General features: G+C 40.2%; 1 protein-coding gene across 2 annotated transcripts; it reads right to left on the bottom strand.

The window, feature by feature from the left end:
• Positions 1 to 1,830: 1,830 nt before the first annotated feature.
• Positions 1,831 to 16,447, bottom strand: LOC121540515 (zinc finger protein Gfi-1-like). 2 transcript variants are annotated; one of them, XM_041849445.2, is made up of 7 exons: positions 16,301 to 16,447; positions 4,870 to 5,088; positions 4,107 to 4,298; positions 3,396 to 3,805; positions 3,106 to 3,243; positions 2,822 to 2,987; positions 1,831 to 2,591 (listed from the first exon to the last, which is right to left on the bottom strand). In XM_041849445.2, the coding sequence occupies exons 2-7, from the start codon at positions 4,979 to 4,981 to the stop codon at positions 2,404 to 2,406; spliced, it is 1,206 nt and encodes a 401-aa protein (XP_041705379.2). In that variant the 5' UTR covers positions 4,982 to 5,088; positions 16,301 to 16,447; the 3' UTR covers positions 1,831 to 2,403. The 2 variants fall into 2 exon arrangements, with proteins under 2 accessions (XP_041705379.2, XP_045063593.1); XM_045207658.1 differs by lacking the exon at positions 16,301 to 16,447 and having other exon boundaries at positions 4,870 to 5,227.
• Positions 16,448 to 18,823: the final 2,376 nt, after the last annotated feature.

The raw sequence follows: 18,823 nt of genomic DNA, 5'->3' as shown, positions 1-18,823 counted from the left end.
TATTTTAAGCATCTAATTCTTTATTCTAACCGAAATTATTTGCTAAATAAATGACTAAGCAATTAACTCTAAAACCTTAAAAAAGATGATTAATGAATAATGGAGGAACAGAAACCTTGCAGTCTGAAGGAACTTGAAGACCTTTGTGACACTACTTATTTTGTGGTCTCCTCTCAGATTTCCAGTAAAATAGCCAACGGCAAGAAAGCACTTTATAGACCTATTATATGGATTGGAGAATAAACCTGGCCGCTGTATAGGTGCTTTTTCACATAGTCTTAAGAGACTTCAAATCAATTTGTGCTCAGCCAGGTTTTTCGATTAATATTACACCCCGCAATGAATAGACAAGAGAAATGTTTTAAATGAAAACTCACTGAAGGTTAACCACGAGTACAATCACTACACACAGTGGATATATAATAATAATAATAATAATAATAATAATAGATTAAAATATTCAGTTCAATGAATTGCCTAAAATAAACAATATCACAGGTCCCCCTCCAAGACAGATGCATTTCAAGGGGTTGTGTTCTGTCTATGAAATTATATTTGTTATTTGGACCAACTATTTACTACAACGAATGCAGATCATCTGAATTCGAATGAAAAATAAGTTCTGAATATTTTCATTGGCAGTCCTTCTAAGAATTCAGAATGTCCTACATGGTTACTCAAAACTTTTGAAGAAGCCAAAGATATCTGAGTAGTTAATTAAAGTGATTACTCAAACCGATAGTCACTATGACCATGTAGGTCGGGGTTCCAGATTTGAGTTGTATCATTTTGAACATTTTGAGTAACGCCCCCACTAAGCCACGCCTCCAATATAATTTCCCAGTGTGCCTTTTCAAGTGAATGAATTGTAGTTACCACCAATGACTGTATTTGTTAGTGACTTCGTTCATTTTCTGTCCTGTGGCCTTCACCAAGTGAGTTCCTAGGCGAATATTATCATTATAATTAAACTCTTTATGACAATACATCACATATCTCATAAGGCCATATTTTGAGGCCTAGCTTTACCCTAATGCAGTGGCCTGGAATTCATGGTTCACAGGCCACATAAAGCCTGCAAGTAAGGTTGCTAAATTCCAATATCTTTCCCAAAATTCCCAGATAAAAAAAAAACGGATTTCCAGGAATCTTCCAACAAGGATTTCTGGAAAACCTGGGAAATCTACCTGCGTTTTGTAGCCCTACCTGCAAATCACATTATGCTGGCTTGCAAAGTGAAGTGTAATTCCTATTGGAATCCAACCTGAGTTAGGATAGCCAACAGTTGAATTTTATTCACCCGCAATCTGCATTCATAATGACTGCCAGGTTTGGGAACAGTGGGAGGAGACTACCTAAACTAAGCCATTTAAACTGGAACAACCATTTCAGTAAAGGGTGCACAAATTCTAACTAAATGATTGGATTAGTTTAGGAAAAGTTATGTTATTTATCTTTGTGTAGCATAAGATTAATCAATCAATCACTCAATGTACATGCAAAAACACAGCTATTAAAAACAATTCCAATAAATCAACCTGCAGTAGGGCATGCTGGGAAAAAAAGTTAATTTGTTATCATAACTTAAACAAATAAAGTGAATGTGCCATTTTACTTAGTTTTGAGTCAGTACCACAAACATTTTAAGTAATAATGACTTAATTTGAGTTTGAGTTCAATTTACTAGAACTATTCCAGTTTAAAAAAAAATTAAAAATGTATTGGGGTTTACAGTGATATGTATTTGAGTAATCTGTGGCTTTTGCTGCTTGAAACACCTTGCAGTAGGCTACAAAACAAAAGAAACATAAACAAAACTCTCAAAATCCATTGGATTACAGTTTTCATATTTTATTAAAATGATAATCTGATCAATAAATAAGGTTTGACAGTATAGTAAACGACATCTGGATATACAGTCTGGTTGATATAAAATACAACTGTGCAATTTGAATTGGAAGAAGGAAAAGAAAAAAAAAGAAAAAAAATCTGGTTTATAAAATAAATGCACAACCCTTTTGTTTATTAAATCACATTGCCTTTTTGTAGTGACTGTTGTGCCAGCATCCATGGCGTCCAACTGAAAACAAAGTGACATTCTTTAGACAAGGGCTGTTTTCCCAACTGTCCGTTGGAAATTGTTCATCTGTTGTTTTTGTTTTTGCCCTTTCTTGGTGGATATATTGCCTATCCGGTTATTTTGTACAAATATTTTGGGTTCAGATAGTGTCCCTCCCTGGTTCAAACCGGTTTTGTCTTAACCTATACTGCACAAAAGCCTCTACAATACTCCACCAGTATATCACAGTCTGAAATGTTTGAGGAATGGATATAACTAGCTTATTTCTGGTTTCCCCAAAAAAAGTGGTTTGTTGAATAGTGTTTGGTTTCCATTATTTGATTTTAGTTTGAGGCTTTTAGTCCATGCTGTGTTTCTTTGTGCCTTCTTAAATCGACTTTTCTCTGGAATCCCTTGCCGCAGAGGTCGCATCCGAACGGTTTGAAGCCCGTGTGTTTCCGGCTGTGAGTTATGAGGTTGGAGCTCTGGCTGAACGCTTTCCCACACACCTGGCATTTGTGCGGCTTCTCACCTGCATAACAAAATGTATACATTAACCATCATGTTACCTTTAATAGCCAAACCATATAGGCAAGCAAGCTGTTTTTATTTTATTGTATCAGGTCTTCAGGAAAAATGCAGGTCAATGAGGCATGACCGCTCACCATTAGCGGCATTGGGTGGCCGTTTACGCAAATATCATATTTAGTGTTGCATCGAGGTATGTCTACTAATACACTACCATTTCTGACGTATACTTGCCTGTGTGGATGAATGTGTGTTTCTTCATGTCTGATTTCTGGTGGAACCTCTTCCCGCAATACTGGCATGGGTAAGGCCGTGTATCAGAGTGGATGAGGAGATGCGTGGAGAGAGTCGACGACCTTTTGAAGCTTTTACCGCAGATTTTGCAATCAAAACTTCTTTCCTGTGGAAGTATATTGGCAAATATTAGTCTAAATCTGACATATATCCTATATTGCTTGTTGCCGTTGAATAATCAGTGACAAAAGAGACGAGAATGATCTAGATTCTAGAATGGTCACCTGAGAGTGCACAACTTTATGTTGCTCGAGGCTGACAGCATGTCCGAAGGTTTTGCCACAGATATCACAAGCATAGGGCCTCGTGCCACTGTGTGATCTGCGAACGTGAACCTCCAACCCATGGGGAGTCGAAAACACCTGCAGAGTTGTTTGAAATTCGTGAGGGTGATGGTGAGGTTTATAAAGTGATCATTATGGAGGAAAAAGTGTGTCCACACCCACAAATCTTCAAGCAAGTCATTGCAAGCATAAGATGTTTCAATCCTCTACATTTACATACATTATCTTACCTTGCTGCATTTGATGCACTTGTAGGCACCATTCAGAATGAGCCGTGAGCAGAGAAGGTCAGACTCAGCCTTGATTTCTGGGCTTTTCCCGTGCAGATTCCCTTCCGAGTACAACCCAACGCCGGGGACGGTGGCTCTCTCGAACAAACAGGCAGAGGCCCTGTAATCACTGTAATTTTCAGGTACAGGGCTTCTGTCGAAGAAGGTTGGTTCGATAGCCCGGTCACCATAGTAACCCAGAGCCTGGCTCTGGTCCAGGTCCATGGGATGGTGGTGCTGGTGGTGGAGACTTTGCTGGACCAGGTGCCGAATGTCAGAACCAGAGTAACTGTTCCACGCATAGGGCCGGAAGGGAACGGCAAAGGGTTGTGTCTCGTCCACCGAGGGAGACAGGGATTTATCAGAATCTACTGTTGAGTTGCAAATAAATAGAATTGATTAGCACACTGTTCTTAACTCAAGATGGAGAAAGGCAAACAGGATGTTCCGTCATCAAAATTGTGAAATTGTAATCACAAACGTTCAGTTCAAAGTATAATCATGTTGATTTTCGATTTGATATGTCTGATGATGATTGTTTAATTTAGCCTATGTAATATGAGGCTATCACAAAACATCAAAATATGAAGAGGATCATTGCCGCTGCTACCATCTCCCATTTTTCAGGTATCTAAGGCCTACATTTGAATGCACCGCAGACTAGATCTCTACCTGGTGATGCTGAGGGCGATGGAGGCCGCCAGAAGTCTTCATAATCCGAGACTGGACCGCACACACTGTCCCCACAGCTGAGCAGAGATTTGGAGAAATCTTCCGTGTACGCCAGGTGAGAGTCCGGGGAGAACCCGCCGATGGCATCGCCGCATGTCAAGGCATCCGAGTCCTCTGGGATCTTACTATTCTCTGTTTTAATTACAACGAGGACAACGTAGGTAGCCTATTAAAGTAGCCTTTGCCTACCAGTATAACGACAAAAATACAACTTTGATAATGATAGCCTAATACTGTAATAATTATTTTAAGAAGAAGACAAAATATTAATAACTTTAATAATAGCCTATATATGTCAGCACAATTAAATGTTATTAAGAATAACGATACGATTTGCAAATTAATTCCATTGAGGTCAATGTAACTATCGAAATAGGTAAACATTTCAGATTTGGATACAGGATAAGCCAATATGGGTTATATATATATATATATATCTTTGAATTAACAGCTAGACTTTAAATTATAAATCATAGTCTTATATTTCTAAGATATTGCAGGTTATTTTGAATGAAGCCATGCCTCACAATATAGCCTAACAATCAGTAAAACTAGACAAATAAAAGTGGATATTTATACCAATATAATTAGGCTACAGAAAAAAGAATGAGGTTGTGCCATTTGTATGAAATAATTGACATTTACAAATGATGTGCACCTCACACAACATCCAGACATTAAAATGGAGATAACATCCACATACCTGCACATATATGAGCTAAGATAGTATCCAGTCGATTGTCGTCATCTTCTAAGGAGCGGGGCTGGTGGTAGCTGTGCGCCTTCTTACTCTTCACTAAGAAGGACCGAGGCATTTTCACTCTCCTTGTTCGACCTTTGCTAATATCCAAAATCACTGGCGATCTAGATCCAGCAGCAATCTCCTCCTCTGTTCCTGGGATGCGGTGCTGCTGTTTTATCCCTGAAAAGATTAGAAGACTATTGGTTGACAACGAGTGGTCACATTTAAGAGAGTTCTAGCTGAGGATGGAGCATGCGCACACGCCCTCTCCCGTCTGCCAGGTGTTGTGTGGACCTTGTAGGGACAGGTGCCTAGGCTAGAGGAAACTCCTCCTCAGTTCGCTGCCGCCCCGGGGCCTATGATTGGTCCGCCTCCAGAACAAACGGCTCTCCAGGCAGCTCCATCTCACGGATCAGCCTGTCTCTCTACAGGGGGAATTACAACCCATGTCAATCAGGATAAGTGATACACTGCTTTATCAATGTGTTACTTAATCCCTCCCTATCCCTAGCTGCAGTACAGGACAGGGGAGAGAGGAAACGCCGAGATGCAGCACCAGGGTGCCAGTCAGTCAGGGTTGCTATGGACCGTGCCACGCGTTTATCATCATGAAACGTGTTATAAGTGCTTGATAATGGTACAGTATCCATATATTTCCGTAATCGATTGCACATGAATGAGAATGCGAATTAGAAAATAGGAGGCGAAGTATGGACCTGGATGTGCCCAAATAGTCACATCACAGAATAGCCCATCACTGGCTTATAATATAGTCTATAGCGTTTTGTAGAATGAAGAAATGCTGTAAAAAGACTCATGCATGATAATACTGCATCAGTCTTGAATTGTTTTGCATCCTTCACAAATGTATTTTCATCAATCAATTTTGTCGTTGTCTCCATACATAAAGGCTATATTTGATAACAGCAGACAATCGTTGTCCACACGTCTGTCTGCGGTGCCACGGGAGTTTCGTATTTCCTGCATTATTATAATATGCTCAGTGAGTAAACAGATACGTCTGTTCCCTGTCTGCATAGTGGGACCGCTGATTACCTGTTCTAGCCCAATTACGCACAGAACAACAGGGCATGCAGCGAGCGCATTCAGCTCGAGCTCGCATGCCAGACAACCAGTGGGACGGAGACTATCTCTGCGTCACAGAACGTTTCAACCAGCCGCTGGCCCGTGCCATTCAGAATCATTGAAATGGTTGTATTGAGGCAGTGAGAGACATCATTTCAATGTCCATACATGATAGGCCTATTCACTTGATACACATTTCACATTCGACAGGTGAAATTATTAACAAACAAAACATATGTATAGGCCTGTATTGTCTTTGAAATTATGTAGAAAATACGACAAAGTAATTAAATTAGTAAGAACAAATTAAAAAACTAAATAGCAATGTTGGTACGATTTGCTGGGCCTATAGCATATACTATTTAGGCTACATGTAGACTAAATAATTGATTAGGCCTATTCGTTTATGAACTTTGAAGTGAGACAATAAAGTGGTGACCGCAATAGATTTAAAACATTTAATAATCAACCATTTTTGTTTCAGACCAGGCTCATATGACATATCATGTTTTCAGTTAATTCTCTGTCAGTTAATGCAGAAGTATTCTATCAGGCGCAGGAAGGCAGGCAGGTCCTCCAGACCATGCTACTGTAGAAAAACCACCAGTGACTTGCAGGAAATTAAAGCGCCATATGCCCTCTGTCGATTAGAAACATCACTGCTGCATCCGGACCTTGCATTGGGTTGGAGAAGATAAGACAGGCTACCGATAAAACACAAGACACACTGACGAGAGGTAACCATTGCCCAAATTGTGGTGCAATGATGTGACTGACTTTCTCTTTCACATAGCAGCCTACAAAATCTAAGTACATGAACCTATTTCAATGGAAAAACGTTTAATGCAATTAAATACAGACCTCAAAATTAACATAATAGCACAAATAAATCAAAGAGTTGAGGTTATTAAATCTGATTGGCTACCAAAACATCTTATGAATGCCTTTGGCACCACCAATGCATAGCCTGTCAGTTATTGTTGTTAGTTTATTTCATATTAATAAACATACATTATGAGGCTGTTTATCATAATTCAGCAGCAGGCCTATACATTCAAACTAAATAACCAGTCATCTAATTTATTTGTTTTACCTCTATGCACAGCTTATGAAACAGGTCCTTGGTGTATTTTTCCTGATGTTTTGTATTTATGGGTTATCAGCTGTTTTATTTGCATAAGGTTTTCTGTAGTAGGTTACAATGTATTTTATGGAGTAGGGTACAAACAAATATAATTCCTGAAATATTTCTAATTACTAGGCTAACTTCTTTGTTTTTTCAAATATGAATGGTTTTCAAAACAAGTGTTTGCCTATTGAAATGTTCAATAGAATCCCAATATTGAAGGATTTAATCAATGACACTAGCTAGGTTTCCATCCAATTGACGACAGATTTTCAAAAATCCACATAAAAACAATATTAGCATTTTCCCACCATACTCAAAAAATTAGGGGTTCAACAAGTGTTCTTCTAAGCTCCTCAAAGTTTTTCGAAGAACCTCAGGCAGATATGTGTTTCCATCAAATGTAGGCTACTTGTTGCTGATGAAAGGCTGTGAGTGATGATGTAGTGCACTTAAAAATACATTTAGCTGTTAAATTCCCAAGTTAAATGGGTTTCCATCACATTTTCAACTCTACTGATGGTTTTCTCACCAACATTTTTGCGCTAGCTGCAACACAATCTCACACTCAATTCGTGCAAATATGTACAAAAAGTATTTCAGCAGATTTCATGTGTTTTTGTGCATTTTTGTGTGCCTTAATTAGTGTGAAAAGACACACATTTTTGTGCGACTTCATTTGTAGGAAAAGACACACATATTTCTGCGACTTCTTTCATAGGGAAATACATTTTTGGGGGGCAAACTTCGGAACAATCTTTTGAAAGTTGTTAGAGTAATGCATGACGGGCAATGCCGTTCTACACTGCCTTTTTTTTTGTGTCCCTCATTTATTTATATATATATTTAAAAAAAAACTGTTAACAACCCAATATTGTTAATCAACCAGGTTGTCACCAAAATGATAATAATAATAGTAGCCTTACATTGTTTTTTTTTTATTAACCTTTTCACGCATGAGTTCCAAATATATCTAACTGTCGTCCATGCATGAGTTTTTGTAATGTGCGTAATGTCAGAATGCACTCACTGTTCTAAAATGTGATTGTTACGCAACAGGACAGTTAAACCACGCTCCCCTCAAACCAAGGCACGCTTCCTGCTAATTATCTATAGGCTATGTTTTAACTCGTCAATTTCTAATTATTTTCTAACAACTTTTATTTTCTAAAAACAGTTTGAATTGAGGTGTGTTCTGCCTCATCATTAATTCACATAAGCAGTAGCCCATTTCACTGTTGCGGACAATTTATGTTTCAGGCTTTACTGAGCGGACAAACTTTTCTCTTCAGCAAGAGCCCAAGCACTTCCTAATGTTTCCACAGATCAAGTATGAAGACATTGCTCATCTCTAGTCAGAACAGGCTTGCACAAACAATGCACATTTTCTGGCTGGTGCCCGCATTGCCTTCATGGTTGTTTTCCTTACAAATTGGACTGCGTTCCTATCAAAGTAAGTGGCTTATTTTCTGTATATCGTGTTGTCGTTTCTGCTGTAGCATACCGTATGAATGTATGGATCATAATGTATTTACTGTTTTATTCACATGTTTTCAAGAACTGGTGACAAATCTTTGGTACCTCAGGGTTGCCAGCTCAGACCCCCCTTTCCAGGGGATTTATTTTTATTTAGCGTATAAACTTCTCTTGTGTTTGCCCCCCAGTTATTGATAAATCCCCCATCAGAGTAATATTTCCTGCATCATATCCCCCCACGATACCTTCCCCCATTTCTATCCCCCATGGACTTGAAAACCCCCCACAAATGAAATAAACCCCCCCCCCACAAACCCCCCTAAAATGGTTTCATCCCTGTTTAGCTTTCGCGCTACGGTTCGGCTAGGCAGTAGGCTTGTATTTGGTGTGATGATCTGTGAGGTGAAAACATTTTATTTGCTTTGTGATTTGTTAAAAACGGTAAACGACTTGTCAAGCGATGTGCTCCGGTTCTTGTATACACTGTAACAAGTACATCGATGATTTGTAATATGCTGAAAAGTGGATAAACTAAGTTCATATTTTTCAGGCAATGAGCGCAGCCATCTTTGACTGTTTATTTGCGTCTTATAGTGAATGGCATTCTGGGATTAGGGAGTTTTCACCAAGTCAAACATAAACAAACATGGCTGCCATCATAAAGAATTTGGCTGTTTTTAGCTTAGCTGACATACATTTCTTTTCTAAACAACATTACATTAGTCTCTTGTGCTCACCAAAGATGTGGTACATTGTGAACTAGTCTAGCTGTTAGGTCGCTAACTTATGTTTTGATTTTTTGTCAGTGCAACCTGTTATTTAGACTGGTTTATGGAATGAGTTTGGCTGTGGATGTGTTCCGTGTGATACTTGGATGATGAAGTTCGCATTTATCTTTTACAATAAAAGGTCAAATTGAGGAATAAAGTTTAAGACCTTTATTTTCCATCAGTACCAAAAAATATTTAGATGCTGTTCAGACAACAATGCTGTTTAGACGCGTTTGTTGCATCATACGTTCTGTTGCTACTGTTCCAATCACATATTTGAGATCGTACGCTGCAGGGACCACTCAACAATGATCACAAATACGTGATCATACATGTCAAAGGGTTAATGCCAATACTGTTTTCTATGCTTGTTTTCACGTAATACTTTGGGATACTGGTGCACTTGTAGTCAGAAAGGCCCTTCATAATGCATTGCATATTTCGTGGAGCCTACATTACAATTTTCTTCATAATGCATTTAATACAAGGCACCACTTTTTCGTGTACATTACACCATTTCTTTCATAAGCATTTTATACAAGGCTATGTCAAATTTTATGAGGGTTGAGTCCCCTGTAGCTCAGTTGGTAGAGCATGGCGCTTGCAACGCCAGGATTGTGGGTTCGTTTCTCACGGGGGGCCAGTATAAAAATGTATGCACTCACTAACTGTAAGTCGCTCTGGATAAGAGCGTCTGCTAAATGACTAAAAATGAAAAAAATATGAAATTTTTTGCCAGATTGGAGAAAAAATACAGATTTTTTTTGGGTGGTATCGATGAAGGTATTTCATTGGGGAAAGGGGATACATTTTTATGATGGGAAATTATAATACACACCATAATACACACACACACGCACACTTACACACATATACACACACTCACTTTGTTTGTACTCATGTTATAGCCAACTCTTGACTTTTGTATGAATAATTTTTTATCAAATATTTGTATCTAGTTGTCGTATATTCATTATCTTTAACTGGTTAAATATTTGTAGTTTGCATGTCTCAGTAATGATTAACATGGTTAAATAGTTGTAAATCTCTGCTTGATTTAGCTTTTGGTATATTTGGCATTTTTATACATATTCTGTATTTCCACTGAAGAAAGCAATAATTAATCAACACACTACTATAAATAAATGGACACTACCTGTTATAAAACGGAAATTGCTCTCCATAAATAAATGGTGAGAAATGCTCTGTCTGAAGCCATTCGAGGATGGTTTTCACAGCCCTATAATAATGATACAAGTTATATCAGTTTAAAAAGTGTTTATTTACAACCAATGGGGTATAAGACGTTGGGAATAGTGGCATAGGAGATTCTGAAATGAATTAAATACCCTAATCCTAAACTATGTTCAATGTCAGCAGCAATTTCCAGTCAGAAATGCTCAGTCTGAAGCCATTCGGCTATGGGTTTCACAGCCCTATAATAATAATACAAGTTATATCAGCTTAAAAAGGGTGCGGTAGCAGAGAGAACAGTCTATGACTAGGGTGGCAAGATTCTTTGACAATTTTTAGGACCTTCCTCTGACACCGCCTGGTATAGAGGTCCTGGATGGCAGGAAGCTTGGCCCCAATGATGTACTGGGCCGTACGTACTACTCTCTGTAGTGCCTTGCGGTCGGAGGCAGTGATGCAACCAGTCAGGATGCTCTCGATGGTGCAGCTGTAGAACCTTTTGAGGATCTGAGGACCCATGCCAAATCTTTTCAGTCTTCTGAGGGGGAATAGGCTTTGTCGTGCCCTCTTCACGACTGTCTTGGTGTGTTTGGACCATGATAGTTTGTTGGTGATGTGGACACCAAGGAACTTGAAGCTCTCAACCTATTCCACTACAGCCCCGTCGATGAGAATGGGGGCGTGCTCAGTCCTCTTTTTCTTTCCTGTAGTCCACAATAATCTTGTTTGTCTTGATCACATTGAGGGAGTGGTTGTTATCCTGGCACCACACGGCCAGGTCTCTGACCTCCCCCCTATAGGCGGTCTCATTGTTGTCGGTGATCAGGCCTACCACTGTTGTGTCGTTGGCAACCTTAATGATGGTGTTGGAGTCGTGCCTAGCTATGCAGTCATGGGGGAACAGGGAGTACAGGAGGGGACTGAGCATGCACCCCTGAGGGGCCCCCGTGTTGAGGATCAGCGTGGCAGATGTGTTGTTACCTACCCTTACCACCTGGGGGTGGCCCGTCAGGATGTCCAGGATCCAGTTGCAGAGGGAGGTGTTTAGTCCCAGGGTCCTTAGCTCAGTGATGAGCTTTGAGGGCACTATGGTGTTGAATGCTGAGCTGTAGTCAATCGATGCACTTACTGATGAAGCCAGTGACTGATGTGGTGTACTCCTCAATGCCATCGGAAGAATCCCAGAACATATTCCAGTCTGTGCTAGCAAAACAGTCCTGTAGCTTAGCATCTGCTTCATCTGACCACTTTTTTATTGACAGAGTCACTGGTGCTTCCTGCTTTAGTTTTTGCTTATAAGCAGGAATCAGGAGGATAGAATTATGGCCAGATTTGCCAAATGGAGGGCGAGGGAGAGCTTTGTATGCGTCTCTGTATGTGGAGTAAAGGTGGTCTAGAGTTTTTTTTTCCTCTGGTTGCACATTTAACATGCTGGTAGACAAGTTTCCCTGCGTTAAAGTCCCCAGCCACTAGGAGCGCCGCCTCTGGATAAGTGTTTTCCTGTTTACTTATGGCCTTACACAGCTCATTGAATGCAGTCTTAGTGCCAACATCGGTTTGTGGTGGTAAATCGACAGCTACGAAAAATATAGATGAAAACTCTCTTGGTAGATAGTGTGGTCTACAGCTTATCATGAGATCCTCTACCTCAGGCAAGCAAAACCTCGAGACTTCCTTAGATATCGTGCACCAGCTGTTGTTTACAAATATACATGGACCGCCACCCCTTGTCTTACCAGAGGCTGCTGTTCTATCCTGCCGATACAGTGTATAACCCACCAGCTGTATGTTATTCATGTCGTCGTTCAGCCACGACTCGGTGAAACATAAGATATTACAGTTTTAATGTCCCGTTGGTAGGATATTCGTGCCTGTAGTTTGTCCATTTTATTATCAAGCGATTGTAAGTTGGCCAATAGTATCGATGGCAAACGCAGATTAGCCACTTGTCGCCGGCTCCTTACCAAGCACCCCGATCTCCTTCCGCGATATCTCCTTTTCTTTCTACTGTGAATGACGGGGGCCCTGTCGGGTGTCTGGAGCAAATCCCTCTCATCCGACTCATAAAATAAAAAAATGTTGTCCAGTTCAAGGTGAGTAATCACTGTTCTGATGTCCAGAAGCTCTTTTCGGTCATAAGAGATGGTAGCAGCAACATTATGTACAAAATAAGTTACAAACAATGCGAAAAAACACACAAAATAGCACGGTTGGTTAAGAGTCCATAAAACGGCAGCCATCCCCTCCGGCGCCATCATACACATCAAACCATCACCAGTGAGAACCAAGAGGGGCCTAGCTTCATCCATCAAGACTGGGAAAAGCCTCGAAAATCCTACATCCATCTCATTAGATCAGAACAGGATGGATCAACAGTGATTCATATTACTGGTTTGCATCCTTTTTTTAATTTTTAATTTTTATTTAACCTTTATTTAACTAGGCAAGTCAGTTAAGAACAAATTCTTATTTACAATGACGGCCTACACCGGCCAAACCCGGACGATGCTGGGCCAATTGTGCGCCACCCTATGGGACTCCCAATCAAGGCCGGTTGTGATACAGCCTGTAATCAAACCAGGGGGTCTGTAGTGACGACTCAAGCACTGAGATGCAGTGCCTTAGACCGCTGCGCCACTCGGGAGCCCAAAAAAGGATAGTTGTGTTTTGATGCATAACACACTTACATTATTTGTCTATTATTAGTCAGGTTATTTGATATATATGCTTCAGTAACAAAAGAACACCATGGTTGTAATAACACTTTAAACAGGTAGTTTGTAAATGTGTATGTGTTGGGTCCACACTGGTAAGTTAACTTGTGTACATTACACAGTCACAGAGGATTTTCTTCTGAATAACTGGTTAGAGCATAGCACTTTCCATTCAGCTTCAGGCAATTCTATTTATTTATTTATTTTTGTACTTTTTACCCCAATTACGTGATATCCAATTGGTAGTTACAGTCTTGTCCCATCACTGCAACTCCCCTACGGACTCGGGAGAGGTGAAGGTCTAGAGCCATGCGTCCTCCGAAACACGACACTGCTGCTTGACACACTGCTCGCTTAACCCGGAACCAGTCGCACCAATGTGTCGGAGGAAACACCGTCCAGCTGGCGACTGAAGTCAGCTTGCAGGTGCCCGGCCCGCCACAAGGAGTCGCTAGACACATTGGCGCGGCTGGCTTCCGGGTTAAGCGAGCAGTGTGTCAAGCAGCAGTGTCGTGTTTCGGAGGATGCATGGCTCTCGACCTTCGCCTCTCCCGAGTCCGTAGGGGAGTTGCAGCGATGACATAGCACCAGTATCCCAAAGTATTAAGCGAAAACAAGCATAGAAAACAGCATTGGCATTAATAAAAAATAAAAAATAAACGTATGGCTACTATTCTATTATAAGAATTTCGGTGACAACCTGGTTGATTAACAATATTGGGTTGTTAACACGTTTTTTTTTATATATATATAAATAAATGTGTGAATGCATTACTCCAATAACTTTCAAAAGATTGTTCCAAAGTTTTCCCTCCCAAAAATTATTTTCTTATGAATGAAGTTGCACAGAAATGTGTGTATTTTCCTACAAATTAAGTCGCACAATTTTTTTATATTTTAACACAAATTAAGCCACACAAAAAACGCACAAAGTCTGATGAAATACTTTTCGTACATATTTGCACAAATTGAGTGTGAGATTGTGTTGCAACCCTATATAGTGAGTGTGCCAACTCTGGTATTCGCACGTGCGTTCTAATCAACAGCTCACAGATACAGTGCGGGTATAGCCTTCATGATGAGATTATTATGGACAAAAGAGGGAGATTATTTTTATTTGTCAAATGGCAGCCAAACATCTATGATCATGCCACCAGAATAAGACCTTCGATATTTATTGGAAAGGAGCATCAAGCACCATGTCATCACGTGACTCCAAATTGACTTTGATTTAATAGCCTATTAAATAAATATTTGGCATAAAATAGTTTCCACAAACATTTCTCGCTTACTTAATTTTACCAACACAAAAAGATCCCACCTTATCTAGTGTATTTTGTTTTGTCAGGCCTGACGTGACATTTTTTATCCGACATGTACTTTACTCACATAAAAAGGTTGGATGCATATGGTTCAGGCTGCTTCACATGTGTTGTATTGTGCCATAGATCCAGCACACATTTTCAAATGAAATGAGAGGGTTAACGACGTTTGACACACGCTTTCAACAGAGGCCGAGGCTATTATGATCATTACATGCAGGCACCAGCTAGGTTTCCATCCAATTGGCGACAGATTTGGATGCGAATATTCTAAAATCTGCATAAAAACAGTATGCGCATTTTCCCACTAGAGATGTGTTTCCATCAAATTGACTTGTTGCGGAAAAAAGGCTGTGCGCATAAAGTGCACATTAAGTTCCCATGTTCCGAATAAAAAATACAAGTTAAATGGGTTTCCATCAGATTTTCAACTCTACTGATGGCTTTGTCAAAAACAATGTTGAGTTGAGCATGTGTGTTCTAGCCAACAGCTCGCATATACAGTTCAGGTAGGCTGTGCTGGTAGCCTACATACATAATGAGATTATTATGGTTAAAGGCAGCCAAGCATCGATCATCATGTCACCAGAATATGACCCTCGATATTTTTTGGAAAGCAGCATCAAGCACATCAATGTGCACTTTCACCACCCTGTGAAGCTCATCATCATTTATTTAATCTGTAGGTTAATAAACTGCATGCTTTCTGGAGTTATAGTGGGAGGACCACACAACATATCATCGCGTGACTCCAAGTTTACTTCAATATGATGTTTATTATATCAATATTTGAGCATAAAAGCGTTTCCAACTACATTTCTCGCATAATTATTTTTACTGACACAAAAATATCCCACCTTGTCATGTAAACTAAGTAGCTTGACAAGAGTAGGCACATTTGCTATTTAACTCTCTATCCGTAGAGTTGAAAATGCCATAGAAACACATTGAACTTGAGATTTTTATGCATGAAAACTAAAGCGAAAATGTACATTTGGTGTGCACTACGTCATCACGCACTGATTTTTATCTGCAACAAGTCCGTTTGGTGGAAACACCACTTGGTGGGAAAATGCGCTTATTTTCTTTATGCGGATTTTAGAATATTTGCATGAAAATCTTTCGACAATTGGATGAAAACCTAGCTACTGAGTCAGAAATGTACAGCCAACTTCAGGGTATTCTAATAAATTAAATTAAATCAATTTTTTTGTCAATAAAAATTTAAACATAGCATGTGCTAGGCTATACATTGGGAGAGCATGCTACTTTATGCAATTCATCCACATGTTAAGATAAAAGGCTCAAATGTGTTCTTATCAATAAAGATCTTAAAATAGTGTATGTTGTAGCCTATATAGGTCACTAGTTTGAATCCCTGAGCCAACAACGTGAACAATCTGTCGATGTGCCCTTGAGCAAAGCACTTAACCCTAATTGCTCCAGGGTCGGCGTTGACAATGAAAGACCCTGGCCATGACCCCACTCTCCTAGGGTGTCTCAGGGAGAGTTCGGATATACAAAAAACACATCTCCAATTCACACATGTATTAATACACACTTGTACATGTCTGAAATAGGACAAATATAAGCACCCACCTAATTATATTGTAATATTATCCCCATGTCCGTCCCCTTTACTATACTATACCAATGGTTTACAAATTCAGAGGTTGACAGTCATAGAGCAGGTTCAAGACATACCAGAGTTCAAGCGTAATGAAAGCTCCTCAGACCTGTCGGAACGACCCGGGCCCAGTGCCGCTGAAGGATCTTATGTCGTTGTCACAGTCGCTTTGCTAGACACGCAGCTCTGAAAGTTGCCCTCTTAAAAGCAGCAGAATTATTTACTTCCTCAATGTTATTTCAGACACTTCATGATTCATGCAGATGAAAGAAAGGGGGAGTCGTGTTTGAGCATCACTGACTGACTGAGCGCTATATCAAACTAAGCTCAACAGTGAACCTCGTCAAATTGGCATATACAGTTGAAGTCGGAAGTTACATACACTTAGGTTGGAGTCATTAAAACTCGTTTCTCAACCACTCCACACATTTCTTGTTAACAAACTATAGTTTTGGCAAGTCGGTTAGGACATCTACTTTGTGCATGACACAAGTAATTCTTCCTACAATTGTTTACAGACAGATTATTTCACTTATAATTCACTGTATCACAATTCCAGTGGATCAGAAGTTTACATACACTAAGTTGACTGTGCTTTTAAACAGCTTGGAAAATTCCAGAAAATGATGTCATGGCTTTAAAATCTTATGATAGGCTAATTGACACCATTTGAGTCAATTGGAGGTGTACCTGTGAATGTATTTCTAGGACTACCTTCAAACTCAGTGCCTCTTTGCTTGACATCATGGGAAAATCAAAATCAATCAGCCAAGACCTCAGAAAAATTTTTTGTAGACCTCCACAAGTCTGGTTCATCCTTGGGAGCAATTTCCAAACGCCTGAAGGTACCACGTTCATCTGTACAAACATTAGTATGCAAGTATAAACACCATGGGCCCACGCAGCCGTCATACCACTCAGGAAGGAGACGCGTTCTGTCTCCTAGAGATGAAAGTACTTTCGTGCGAAAAGTGCAAATCAATCCCAGAACAACAGCAAAGGACCTTGTGAAGATGCTGGAGGAAACAGGTACAAAAGTATCTATATCCACAGTAAAACAAGTCCTGTATCGACATAACCTGAAAGGCCGCTCAGCAAGGAAGAAGCCACTGCTCCAAAACCACCATTAAAAAGCCAGACTATGGTTTGCAACTGAACATGGGGACAAAGATTGTACTTTTTGGAGAAATGTCCTCTGGTCTGATGAAACAAAAATATACAGTGGGGAAAAAAAGTATTTAGTCAGCCAACAATTGTGCAAGTTCTCCCACTTAAAAAGATGAGAGAGGCCTGTAATTTTCATCATAGGTACACGTCAACTATGACAGACAAATTGAGAAAAAAGAATCCAGAAAATCACATTGTAGGATTATTTATGAATTTATTTGCAAATTATGGTGGAAAATAAGTATTTGGTCACCTACAAACAAGCAAGATTTCTGGCTCTCACAGACCTGTAACTTCTTCTTTAAGAGGCTCCCCTGTCCTCCACTCGTTACCTGTATTAATGGCACCTGTTTGAACTTGTTATCAGTATAAAAGACACGTGTCCACAACTTCAAACAGTCACACTCCAAACTCCACTATGGCCAAGACCAAAGAGCTGTCAAAGGAACCAGAAACAAAATTGTAGACCTGCACCAGGCTGGGAAGACTGAATCTGCAATAGGTAAGCAGCTTGGTTTGAAGAAATCAACTGTGGGAGCAATTATTAGGAAATGGAAGACATACAAGACCACTGATAATCTCCCTCGATCTGGGGCCCCACGCAAGATCACACCCCATAGGGTCAAACTGATCACAAGAACGGTGAGAAAAAATCCCAGAACCACACGGGGGGACCTAGTGAATGACCTGCAGAGAGCTGGGACCAAAGTAACAAAGCCTACCATCAGTAACACACTACGCCGCTGGGGACTTAAATCCTGCAGTGCCAGACGTGTCCCCCTGCTTAAGCCAGTACATGTCCAGGCCCGTCTGAAGTTTGCTAGAGTGCATTTGGATGATCCAGAAGAGGATTGGGAGAATGTCATATGGTCAGATGAAACCAAAATATAACTTTTTGATAAAAACTCAACTTGTCGTGTTTGGAGGACAAAGAATGCTGAGTTGCATCCAAAGAACACCATACCTACTGTGAAGCATGGGGGTGGAAACATCATGCTTTGGGGCTGTTCTGCAAAGGGACCAGGACGACTGATCCGTGTAAAGGAAAGAATGAATGGGGCCATGTATCGTGAGATTTTGAGTGAAAACCTCCTTCCATCAGCAAGGGCATTGAAGATGAAACGTGGCTGGGTCTTTCAGCATGACAATGATCCCAAACACACCGCCCGGGCAACAAAGGAGTGGCTTCGTAAGAAGCATTTCAAGGTCCTGGAGTGGCCTAGCCAGTCTCCAGATCTCAACCCCATAGAAAATCTTTGGAGGGAGTTAAAAGTCTGTGTTGCCCAGCGACAGCCCCAAAACATCACTGCTCTAGAGGAGATCTGCATGGAGGAATGGGCCAAAATACCAGCAACAGTGTGTGAAAACCTTGTGAAGACTTACAGAAAACGTTTGACCTGTGTCATTGCCAACAAAGGGTATATAACAAAGTA

Source organism: Coregonus clupeaformis, chromosome 26, assembly GCF_020615455.1.
Source record: "Coregonus clupeaformis isolate EN_2021a chromosome 26, ASM2061545v1, whole genome shotgun sequence".
NCBI lineage: Eukaryota > Metazoa > Chordata > Actinopteri > Salmoniformes > Salmonidae > Coregonus > Coregonus clupeaformis.
This window is presented reverse-complemented; position numbering and strand designations above follow the sequence as displayed.